The sequence below is a fragment of the Varanus komodoensis genome, unplaced genomic scaffold (assembly GCF_004798865.1).
Source record: "Varanus komodoensis strain SLA01 unplaced genomic scaffold, ASM479886v1 scaffold1, whole genome shotgun sequence".
Classification (NCBI taxonomy): Eukaryota; Metazoa; Chordata; class Lepidosauria; order Squamata; family Varanidae; genus Varanus; species Varanus komodoensis.
The window spans coordinates 92,709,128-92,722,070 of NW_025335268.1; the positions used below are offsets into that span (position 1 = coordinate 92,709,128).

General features: G+C 40.2%; 1 protein-coding gene across 1 annotated transcript in view; it reads right to left on the bottom strand.

The window, feature by feature from the left end:
- Positions 1–3,113: 3,113 nt before the first annotated feature.
- Positions 3,114–12,943, bottom strand: part of HS6ST1 (heparan sulfate 6-O-sulfotransferase 1) — a 222,180-nt gene continuing 212,350 nt past the window's right edge. Inside the window, exon 2 of the mRNA XM_044435845.1 lies at positions 3,114–10,996. Coding sequence (XP_044291780.1) covers positions 10,288–10,996 — 709 coding nt within the window. The 3' untranslated portion in view covers positions 3,114–10,287. The remainder of the gene's footprint in view (positions 10,997–12,943) is intronic.

Consider the following 12,943-nt stretch of genomic DNA (forward strand, 5'->3'; position numbering starts at 1 on the left):
AATCAGAAACCCTTTCACTAGGGCAACTTTTACACTATGGAAATGATGGACAAAAATATTAGTACCTGCAGCATCCCCTTTAACGTCCTTTATATTTCATCCAGATTTTTAAAAAAGCAGTGAATATTGTTATAAAGCTTGGAAGGAAAAGGGACTGAATCGGGTTTTTTTTTTTTTTTTTTTTTGAATAATTCAGAATATGCAGGGCATCTCAATCAGTCAGGGCATCTCAATCAGAAGGTAAGTCTACATCAGTTCCAGTGTTGCAAATGCACCATCTTGTACATAGTCCTCTTCTACAACTTCCCCACTGACTAATTTTGACTAATTTAAATCCTAACCCTAAATTTCTATGGTTAAAGGGCATAGTATCCAAGCTATGCAAATTGTTTGGAGAATGAGTTTTCATCATCCCATGGTGAACAGCATGTTGTCAAGTCATGACACTTAAATAGGTCTTCTCTGCCATGACCCTCCCCCTCAGGAATGCTCTTCCAAGTGTGGTCCAAGCAGTGCAAACTATTGTATCTCTTGATAAGGTACCTGTTTGCTTAGGCTTTTCCCGATGCATAATTGCAGTGTTCTGTCTTACTGTTCCTGTCATTTTCGCAGTTTATTCAATGTTTTATATTGTTTTTATAATTGTTTTTATGTTATATTTTATATTTTTCATGTAAATCTTAGAGGTTATGATATCAAGTGGTATGTATGTAGTTTAAATAATAATAGTTAACTGAATTGTCATGGATCATCTGAAGCATTAAATCATGTTGGAAAGTGGATCTGAGGCTAACAATAGACAATTTCCTTTGGGACAGGTGTTTTATTTCTAATTCAACGAAGGCAATAAATGTAAGAGAACTGACTTTCAAAGCATTTTCTTGGTGGCAATTAACTCCTATTAAGATGCAGAGCTCTTCAAATAAATGTTGCAGGTAGTGTTACAGGACTGGCACACTTATCCACATGTGGTGGTCATCTGCCCTGGCAGAGGCATTTTGGGACAGTCTTCAAATAAATTAATATAGCCAAATAAAATATCCAATCTTTGTATTTTTCCAAAGGATTTACAGTCTACCATACACACAGATTTTATTTTGCACAGTTCAGAAGCAGTAAAGCAACAATAGCAAGCCAGGGGGAAAATCAGGGGAATTCTCTAGCAAGGCTTAGTTTCAGAGGCGTTGGACTCACTAATTAATGAACAGGCTTGCTCACCATATGAAAGTTGCAAGCCTCTCCAGATTATTATAAGAATTTGCTTACCTGGCTGCAACAATGACCTGGACTTGGGCTGGGAAATTGAAACATAATCCCAGCAAGACTGAGATGCTGCTAATGGATGGAGGGTGTTGAATCTGGATGGGGTGGTGCTCCTCCAAAGGAACAGGTTCAGATACATGTGTATCGTTTCTGTTCATATGTCTGCATATAAACAGTTTGTGATACCATGTATAGGTATTGTTCATTTTTAAAAATATTTCTAAACTGCCTGGAGAACTTTGGCTATTTGGCAGCATAGGATTGCCCCTTCCCCACCTCCAAAAAATCCTGAGACTGTCACATTTTGGATACATTATGAGAAGGCAAGACTCACTGGAGAAGACAATCATGTTAGGGAAAGTCAAAGGCAGAAGATGACAGGGAAGATCAAATACGAGATGGATTGAATCCATAAAAGGAGCCACAGCCTCCAACTTGGATGAACTGAATGGAGCTGTCTGGGACAGGGCATTTTGGAAGGCTTTCCTTCATAGGGTTGCCTTGGGTAGAAGCCAACTTGACAACACACAACAGCAGAAATGCAGTCCATGCATGAATGCAAGAGGGTGCCATCAGGTGTGGCTGCTTGGAACCCTCCCAATTTGGCGGATCATGGGCATCTAAGTGTGGAGGCAAGAATTACTTCTGCATGTTCCCCACTCTGCAACAGATATAGATGGCCAATTTTATCCATCTGTCTTTTGCCCATGCTCCTAAGGAGGAATTCCAGGAATTCTTATACCCCAGCCAAGCTTCATTTGTCCCCTCCCCACTCCCAGATCTTCTCTCTAGCTCTGAAGTTGCAGAGCCACAGCTGATGAGGGACAAACTGCTCTAGCTGTCAGGGTGGAGGGAGGGCATACCACGGTTGAAGTTCTAACTCTGGATATATTTCTGAGGTTGGAACTGATTTTTTTCCCTAATGCATGGCCATCTAGTTTCAGCCTAGAAGCCATGGGGTTGCATCCTGAAACTAGTAACAAATAGATAAGTTTGATGTGGTGCAGCAGCATCTTGGGCCACAGTGCAAATGAAATGTGGACTAAGATCCACAGAGCATGCATCTGCCTCCATTGTTCCCTCCCTTCTCCCAGAGGCATGAGCCTGGTCCCAGCAGGAACATTTAATGAGGCAGTGAGCTGGTGTCCTTCTCTCTGCAGGTATCTTGCAGCAGTCATTAATTTACTCTTGTTCCTATGTAAGGAGCTTTTGCTAGCCATTAGCAGAAGCCAGATGGTGCTTTCATATTAATTAGACTTTGCATTCTAGAGGAACAGAAAGCAACCTCTGATTCCACAGGTATTTCTTTCTTAGAAGCCTTGTCAGACAAAGCAGCAGGGACAGAGATTAATTTCTTGCCTCTGCCATGGAAGTTTGCCTACAATTAAAAAACTGCTTTGGTGGGATACTCTTTCAAATTGATAGAGTATGGATGTATTGCATCACATCACTGAAGCATACCCCAAATACTGAGCAGTTTTTCCAGTGACCATTAAAACAAATTGTATGCATTGACAATATTTGATAGTGACACTAGAAGAATGCCATGTTGTCCTAAGCTGTGGGTTAGCTTGAAGTTAAGTTTTATACTGCTTTTATACTGAACATAATGTTAAAATAATCAAACAGGAATTCACAAACATCTGAATTTAAATAGTGATATAATGAGTGTGTTGCCTACTTTTATTTTCTTTTTGCAGGGACAGTTCTGTACCCATAACATTTTAATATAATGCATTTCTAGGCTTTTCCTATCAACTGGAATAGAGCGATGGGAATTTGTTAGGCCTTTGAACTATCCAAATCAATGGAGAACAGGATCTGGGAAGCAAAGATAAAATGCACACAAATAATGTTTTAGGGTTTATTCAGTTTGTTAACATCCAGTCTTGAACCAGATAAAAATCAATTAGATGACTGTTTCTATACTTTGCTTTGTCCATTTTATAGTAGTTATTGAGGAAAAGGAAATGAAACAATCTTCTTTCTCATTAACAGTTTTAAAATGAAGCTATAAATAAATATATAAAGCTTTAAATGTTGCTTGGTTCAACTTTGAGCACTGTTTTTAGTTCCTGCAGCAAACATGCAGACCTTATAGATTCAGTCCACTGAAAAACAATGGTTAGGTTGCTCTCAGTTACTGCTGAAAAGAATGGCCTGTTTGAGATCTAGAGTGGGACAAAATGGGAGTTTATTTCAAGTGATCAGAAGCAGGACTTTTTTCCTTGGCAGATAAAATCATCCAAGAAAAGGAGGGAAACAGATCCATGTATGACTTGTCCATGGACTCTCAGATGCTACTTATACCATCAGTGGGAAGGCAAGAACAAGATGAGCAAAGAAAAATTGTTTGGAGGCTGGCACAGACAGGAACATCACCATTAGAATGTTTTGAAGAAGCACTTTAAAATCAGTTCAGAAAGAGGCAACACAAATAAATTAAAACATATCCCAACATGTACAGAACAAACCGTCTTTCGGAAATAAATTTAACATAATTATTTTTCATAGTGCAGCTCTTAAGTTCAGCATATAGAAAGGAACATCAGTGAAGAGGAGGAAAGATAATGCAGAAAACTGCTGAGTAAAGTGGGATGGGTGGGGTGGTTCATTTGCATATAATGCCTTCAGGTTTCACTGGAAACCAAAATATGCAGAGAAGAATGTTATCATGAGCAAAACCTGGTTTCCTCTCCTTAGATCAGTGCCCGGATGCATGCAGTCAAGTCCTAGTGACAATTATTTGGTTGGCTAACTGCTTTGTGCTTTAAGGGACTTTATTTCAACCACAAAATCCCTTAAATGTGTTCCTTCTAGTGGAATATGATAAACTGCATCATTCAACAAAATGAGAAACAATGGCAGACTGAGTAGAACTGCAATCTTAAGTGTATTCTATGCAAAACAACAGTGGAAATGAACTGCAGGAAGATTATACTGGCATTGCAATTTCTTTGTTACCTTTCAAAGAACTGTGGAGGGCTCTATGGTTCAAATGCTAAACTCTCAACCTTGCATCCAAAACCTGGTCAGAGAACTTCCCTTAACTGTAAACTATATAAACATGTAATAAGTCTGCCATCCTCTTTGCAGTTAAGGCACATCTGCACTGGAACATCATCCATGTTCAGTTCAGATGATTTAGGATTAAACTGGAAGATCCAACCCATCCTCTTCCCTGGAAAGGTACAGTGCATCATGAGATGATCTTACACCAGCATTGCATGATGCAAAGTATGTTATGGCTGCTATTCAACCAAGTACTACAGGATCAGGATTATTATTACTAATTCTAATTTTATACAGTGCTTTTATACAGCTAAAGTTGTCTGGGTGGTTCACAACAATATAGGCTTAATTGTGATCTGTGAGGTGCCTGAGGTTGCAAATACACCTAATCCTAGAGGAACACTCTTTGCAGAGTTACCCCAACAGTTTTTGCTTGTGAAGGAAGCAGGGGTAAATCTCTAAAAACCAAATGAGCACATAATTCACATTGGAGAATTATGCAAACTGAGGCTTAGAGTAATATTGTAGATGTTTTTGTGACCCTTTGCTGTAGCAGATCTGAAGCCAAACAGCTTAGCCTGTATCTGAAGAGGTGTTAGGCTAACAAGTGTTTCATCATAAGAAACATTTAAAAAAACAAGACAGTGGATGACATGAACATAAAATAGAGAAATTTCTCCTGAGAAGTGGCCTTTACGTTGAAGATTATATTTGCTTGGCTGATGAACATCTGAACTGGTAATTCTTCTGCAGGTCCATTCAATTCTTGATGTAGGCTATAATACTTGATAGCACTGTTTTGCTCTTGGTTCCCAGAGAAGTCACTAAAGATTGCAATCCAAATTGTTATAGCATTAAGCATACATTTATCAGGACATGGAGACATCAAGAACTTCATGGGTGTCTGTGGGCAGCTAGTCTAGCAAGTCCCTTCCCTCCTCCCAGGACCCTGTTCAAATGCTTGTAAGGGGATCCCTGGCAAGAATGCCAAGAGAATGTTCATACACCCCACTATTGTCTACCGTGACTGCCAGCTGCTCTCCATGGGTTCAGGTAGAGGTCCTTAGGGCAACTTGCTACCTTGTCCTTCTTTAATGGAGAGATGTTGGGGATTCAAATAGAGGTCTTCTACATGCAAAGCAAGTGCTCTGCCACTGACCTGTGTTCCCTTTCCAGTTAAGTGAAGTCAGTGCATTGCTCAGCTGAAGTCATATAGGTCGCTGGCTGACACTGACCTTTCTCTCTCTCCCATATTCTGCTGGTAGATCTGTAAAAATGTTAGTATGTGTGTGTGCTGCGACAGCCATGGTTACACTTAACTGTGTGCTGGACCTGGAAATGAGGCCCATGGCCTACCATGCTCCACAGTGGTCTAATGTTGCATGGATTTCCTGTGGCTTCCTCTGCTTTTTCCACACAGGTGGATGCTCCTGAGAGAAAGCAGAATGAAAAAAGGGCCCATTGGGTCAGTGATGCACGAAGCAATTAGAGCCAAGGGCTTCAAACTCCCAATCCAAGCTCTTGCTACCAACAGTATACTGTAGTAGAAGCCTGAAGAACTTGACCCACAACAGCCATGTAATTAAGCCCTTCTACCTTATTCAGTTACCTTTATCTTCATAGTTTCAAAGTGGATATGCTGTTTTGTTCAAAGTTGCTCCATTTTCCCCATAGCCTTAAAACCTACATCTGTATAGGCCCAAGGGAAAATTGCTAGAGCAGACTTATTCATACCGAAGGCAGCATCTAACAGTATCTGGTGTGATAAAGGAAGACTGAAAGACTAATATGGCACAAGAACTTTCAGCTGATGCCATGTTACTGGCAGGGCACTTACAGGTTATCATCTTGTTACTGCTTTCTAATAGTTCTGCACAAAATGCACTGGCACTTTGCCAATTTCCATGCACATTAAAGGCTGCTATCCTAAGAAGCAGCCTGCTGACTCAGATCAATGCTTCATTGAGTCTAGCATCCTATTTCCATCAGCAATCAGCCAAATTTTTGGAAAACCCACAAATAGGATAGGAAGTCTACAGATCTCCACTGTTATGGCGCCCCTACCTTTCAAATACATACTAACCCTGAGCCAGAATGCTCTGTTTCCCTATCATGCCTAGGAACTATTGTCTAATCCTTTCTAAGAAAAGCAAAAATCCCCTGCCTTTTCCTTCCAAGCCCTCCTGTGTTATGCTACCATTGCTGGGGAAAGCTGCCATCTAACTTATCTAGTGGTGCTATCACCCCAAAGCATAATTCATCATACTTTGCCAGAAATAGTCCTTCAGCTATGGCATTCAAGTCAACATATAATGCTCCATGTTCCATGAAAACTGTTTTCATAGGCTGGGTTCATATTTACCCAGTATTATTGACTGCAGAAAGCCCTGGCTCTAGTACGCTTCTATAATGAACCATTTCTTACCTGTCTTCTCTGTGACCACAGGTGGACAGGTGGCTAGCTGGCACCACAACATCCTTCTTTGCTTTAAAGTCTAAGGCTGCAATCCTAGAATGCTGTAAGCAATGGGGCAGAGTGTGTGTGGATAGGATGCACGTGCTGCTCAAGTGCTTCTGACATTCCTGTTGCAGCCCCTGGTGAATAAGCACACTGATTTTACATGGCTGCTGTTAACGTTTTCAGGAGCCTTCCAGCAGCATGGTGCAGATCCTATGGGCTCTCAGTCAATTAATAAGTTGACTTGGAAAGGATGGTGCACTGTCTCGCAAAAATGTGGCCCACTGAGGGTAAATAGTTCTGGTACAGCAAGTGTTAACCTATGCATTTATTTTGATTTTACTGTGGCATCCATCTGCTCTTGAAACATCTGATAACACACGAAGAAACAGTTATCACTTATGGGATTACTGTTCTAAACAGGGTAACTGTTTAGGGGTTAAAGACTACCCTTAAAAAAATCCAACTAGTAAGGCAATCCTATACATGTCAATTCAGAGGTCAGCCCCACTAAGTTCAGTTATACCTACTCCCACGTAAATGGGTATAGAATTACAGCCCCAAGAAAAGGCTTTTGGTGTCAGAATGAAGTTTCACCACACTTTCTGCTTTAGCCCTTACTTTATGTGCACTCCTGGGCCAGTTTTCTTTGCTTCCTACACTTGGAATCATAGCTTGTCTGTGTTTCTGTTGATCCCTGAATTCCTATTGCATAGGCAAGATACTTCAGTCCAAAGAATTATGACAAGTTTCCTAGGCTGACTTTTCATAACTGGTTAGGATTTTAATGTAGGCAAGCTTAGGAAGCGGGTGATTTATCAGAGCTGGGATGTGAAATGTAGACACACATACCCTCTACAGCTGCAAATATAGAGACAGAACACAAACGATCACACAGCAACTCACCTTCCTTTGGCAGATGTAAGTGGATAACAATATTCAGTAGTTTTATTTCCTTAGTTTGTAATTATAACAATATTACACATAGAAAATGTTGGAGAAAGCCCACTACTGATGTTCCTGGAAATTTGAGTTTCCACAGGCAGATCCATTAAGGTTTATTCAAGTTCTTGTGGAAATTAAATTTAGACATGAAGAATAAATACTTAATTTTCACTTTAACCACACAATATGTGGAAGCATATTTTGGCCCTTGGAACTTGCTACCAATTGTACAAAGTATAATACAGCAGGCTCTCTAGTATTCACACTATGAATATGTATTAATGGCTGCAACCATTTTTATATTATAGATCCATAACTATGAATACACAGTGGGAAGCCTTTAGCTACGTGTTCTGCATACGGAACAGCTGCTTCTTATCTCTCACATATGTTTTGTTGGTAAACAAAATGTTAAATAGATTCTCTTAAAAGGACTTACAGAAATGCACAGGTGTCATGGGAATTAGCAAACTGCCATTAATTCCCAAATTGAGGATTTTTAACATGCATTCTTCCCCCAATGGAAAACAATGCTCAAACAAACAAGTAATATGAGAATTCCTTGCCTAAACCTCAAGTGCGCATTTATGGCCAGCTGTGCATACCCAAAAAACAGGAAGGCCTTCTTCAAAGGAGCACTTTACAGGAACGTACAAGGGACACGACTGGCACTGGATTTCAGGCAGATCTGGCCAAGCACTTAAATAACTTGTACATCTTTTCAGGATCTGTGTAATTAGGAGCATTTGTTATTCGGGCAGATCAGATAAACACTGAAACCAACATGGGCAGGATTTTCAATCAACTTGTGTGGGGTTGCATTTTACTGGGGCTTGTTTTCCATATAATTGAAAGTAATTATCGCTGACTGACTGATTCAGAACAGTTAGAAATACCAAGCTGTGTGTGTTTAAATTAGGGAGACATTTCATTAAGCAACGTGGCTACCTCCTCCCAGGGGCGGGCAAGGGGAACATGCACTTCAGTTTGTATTTTGAAGTTTGGCAATGGTGCAGACACAGAGTTGGCTGGGAAAAGAGAAATCAATCAGAGTGAGATAGTTCCTTGTGTTAACATTCACACTGGAATAAATATGCTAGCCTTTCCTTACGTTTTCAGGACTTTCTATGATATGCAGTGAGTCCATCCTTTGAGAATCACACTGGCTGCTAACTTAATTGAACTCAGTCTCTAACCTTGCCATGTACATCTCGGGGCGGAGGTTGGGGTAGGTGATGATAAGTAAAAAGGCTCAAATGCCATTTGCTTTTGTTTTGTTTCTCTCTTTCAGGCCAACTCATGAATACATTTAGGAAAAAAAAGAAAAACAGGTGCTTTGGATGAAGGAGATAAAATGATAATTGGAATCGCTTCAAACTAAAGTTTATATGGGTGCCTTTTTTTTAAAGGAACACTGTGGTTATTAAAGGATAGCAATATCAGAGCATGAAACTGAGAATTGGTCAAGATTTCCAATATTCCAAATGCTAAGGTGTTGTTCAAAAATAAAAAAGCAAGGCATTCACTGCAGTGAATGTTAGTTCCATGAAAATCCCTTTGAAATTAATGGAGTGGAAGGGTGCAAGTGAAAAGCTCAAATTAAGCCCTATTCAGGCCTTAAAAGCATCTAACTTTCACAGTATATCACTCCCAGGCACTGAGGACAATATGTTAAGCTAAACAATGAGCATCTTCAATGTTTGATATTTGTTTCTGATTAAATAAATGTCCAACCCAACAAAAGGATACATTGAGCGTAAGCAAGCACAAGCAGGAGACCAACTGTGCGATAGCCTTAGTAGACCATCTCCTTTTAAAACTGAAGGACTGGCGCACAACCAATTTAACTCTATGTGAGGTTTTTACATGAATGCCCAGGTTTGCTTTTATGTGGGTATTGACTTTTGGACAAGAAGTTGTATCACAAAGGCTGAGAAATATTTGTGCAAACATTCATCAGTTGCTTGGGGAGTGCAGTATGTGTGAGAGTGAGTGTGAGCATGCAAGGCACCAGTGCCTTATATCCAAGTTTCTGTGCTTGTTATGTGGTCCAGGCCATAGACTGCTTACTTGGATGTTTCTGGTTCTCTGCTTTTCCTCTGGCTGTTCCAGTTATATTTCTTTTTTGACTATGGCTTCCACCTGAAGTCTGAGGCGAAGCCATTGTCTGGCAACTTCACTGCCATTATTATGACTCATCATTGGAAACCTCACATGAGAAAGGGAGAAAACATGGATACATGTGAAGATCTAATTGACCTTGCTGGGGGAGAAGAGTAGGTACACAGCTACTATTTATGACCTCTAGATTTGCGTCTACAAGGATACAAACATTACATTGCATTTGGCCTCAGAGCTGGGGGACCTATTCTTGTGCATTTTAAATGTTGAGCTCTCTGGGACTGACTCTTTATTTTTTGTTTTTTATTTATTTATTTTTATTAAGAACCCCACTGGTCTTATAAGAAACAGTAAAAAGACCCTTTGTTTAAAGAAGCATTCTACCTTCTGTTTTACAGACTGTTTTTAAATAATAGTTTTTTTTAATTCCACGTTCTTTTCTTATGGAAACTCTAATAACCTGTTCTCAGTAAAAAATTCTGCCAAGGCTACCACTTCTCTATAATATGGCTCATGTAGTCCTCTGTAGGCAACCGTCCTTGCTCTTCGGTCTCTTCCCTGGGAAGTGCCTCATTGGATCGGTGAAGAAGCCTCTCTTCCCGATTCTTTATCCTCTGCTCCATCCTTTCCAGCTGCCGCTTGTACTGGTATCGCTGTTGGAACAGGTCTTTTGCATAGTCATACAGCTGCATGTCCAAGTCATTAAGTTCTTCAATCCTCCGTATGGTGTTGTTGTCTACTTCCACTCCACCTGCCCTTGTGCTGTTGTACTGCATGAACGGCCTGATGAATTTCAGATTGAAAGTTCTCTCAAACAAATACTGTGTTTTCCTCTGGAACTCTGTCAAGCCAAAAAAGGCCATGTCTCTGAGATTCTTCTTAGCACTCTCCAGCAGTATCTGTGCTCGCTTGTTCTCTGGTATGAAGGACATATTGTAGCAGCCCACCAAGCTCAGGTCAGCCAACATTCTCACTTGGCGATTGTTGGCTAAGTTGTATGGGCAATCCATAAACTCCTGCAGGGTACAGCCTGACCAGTCTGTGCCTTCATAGCATGATGGCAGCTCTTCAGGGGTTGGTGTCCGGCCATCACACATGTGCAAGGATGTTTTCCAAGTAGCTCCTCGTTGGACGTGTCTCCATTCACTGAGGTAACGGGATACAGGATCTCTCAGCAGAGTGATGTAATAAAACTTCCTGTAAGAAAGAAGATATGTATATAAGAATTCTACATATCCTGATACAGTTATTGGATATTCTGAGGCTTACCTAGAAGATGAGACAATAATATCTATACACGGTCATTACTGGCCTCCTTTCTCATAAGAATTGATTTAAGATTAAATTCCCCATTGCAATTTTCCCCATTTCAGCTCTATTTTATAATATATCTTTCCAGCAACAGACTGCAACATCAGAACAAATTCCCAGAATTTGAATGATCTACCAGCCTCCTAAACCATTTTGGCTTTAGGTATCAACTAGCCTTTCAGACTACCACACAGAGGAAGATTCATTCTGTTGCATTGGTCAACAAATGCTACTTAGATTATTGAGTACACAGGGGCTTCAGTACTATTACAGAAATGCAAGCTGACTAGACCTTAATCTTGTTTTCACCATAGACCAGGAATTCCATACAAGAACTGTTTCAGCAGATTTACCTATATCATCCAGGCTATAATGCCCATGAGCAATTCATGGAAAGCATACTTTCTGTGTGTACATTACTATTTTCTGCTTATTTAGTTGAATTGAAATATATCCAAATGTTTCCCCTTAACCGAAGAAGGCTCTGGTTATTTCGGTTGATTCCTGCTTTCCTCTGCAGCCTTCTTCTACCCCAAATGTATGCCAGAGGGTTGACAGATCTTTTCAAATAGTGAGGGAGATAGAATGTGTAGGGAGGCTACAAGAAAGGGAAATTTGAGGAAATCAGCTCCCAACTTAATGCTCCCCAAATACTCCACTGGATCCAGTATACTCCATTGGATCAAAGTGCCTTTCTTCAATGGAGGAAACAACTGGGGACAACCCACTGATATTACTATCTCTGGTGGAAAAAAACAATATATGTTTCACTCAGTACAGAGTTTTAAAAAATTGCTTCCTCTGTAAATTGTAACATTCTGGGTCTTATGCCTATGCATAGCTGAAGATAAGACTTCCAATTCCTAGACAGGAAAATCACATTTTTAGCTGAACAGGAATCCTTAGACAGTGCTAATAACTGTTGCCCTTCCATCATACCCTGAGTTGCTTCACCAGAAGAAATATGCTGCAGTATTGCAGGAACTTGTGTGCTGCCTATGCTGAGTTTCAGTATATTAAAACATGGTCCTGTACTGGGTATAGATGGGCAGTGTATATTGATTATGTTCTAAACCAGCATTATAAGCTGATGAGTGGCTAAGGCAAATAAGAAATGTCTTGCCTCTCCAGCCTGCCCAATAGGCAGAAGTGTAGTTATTCTCCCCTGGATAAGATTATGCTATGGCCAAAAATGCTGCTTGGAAAATCGAAGAAAGGTGAACAGGCTGAATGCTAGAGCAGGCTGAGATATTACTGTAGTATTTGGAAAGAAATAAGGGGCAAAGTTGCACATGTATGTTCATCAGGCAATGGAAACATTATATAATGTTCTGTACATGTGAATAAAGCACTACACATTCAACAATCTTAAACACCTCAAATCCTTATTTAAAGAAGTGCTTGTACCAATAGAAGCCTGTCTTCAAAAAGAAAAGCATTTGAGGCCCTCTCTGCTCTTGGGTGCCCCAGTAAGAGCTATAAGATTAGCAAGTGTCTGGGATAGGATCTTTTCTATGGTGGCCCTCATCTTGGGGTCTCCTCTTTCCAGTCTAGGATGATTTAAAGATCTATTTATTTATCTATAACATTTGTATACTGCCCGTAGCCCATGGGACTCTCTGGGCAGTTTACAGAATATATCCTAATTTGGTTAAATTTAGAGTATAGTGCTCCTATCATGTCACCTAAACCTCCTCAGCAGTTGCAAATTGATTGATTGATTTATTGATTGATTGCATTTGTCTGCCACCCCATAGCCCAAGGTATAGAAGTTTTGTGATATCAAGTGATATGAGATAGATGTTTGCAACCACTGATGCCCAGTTTAAAACA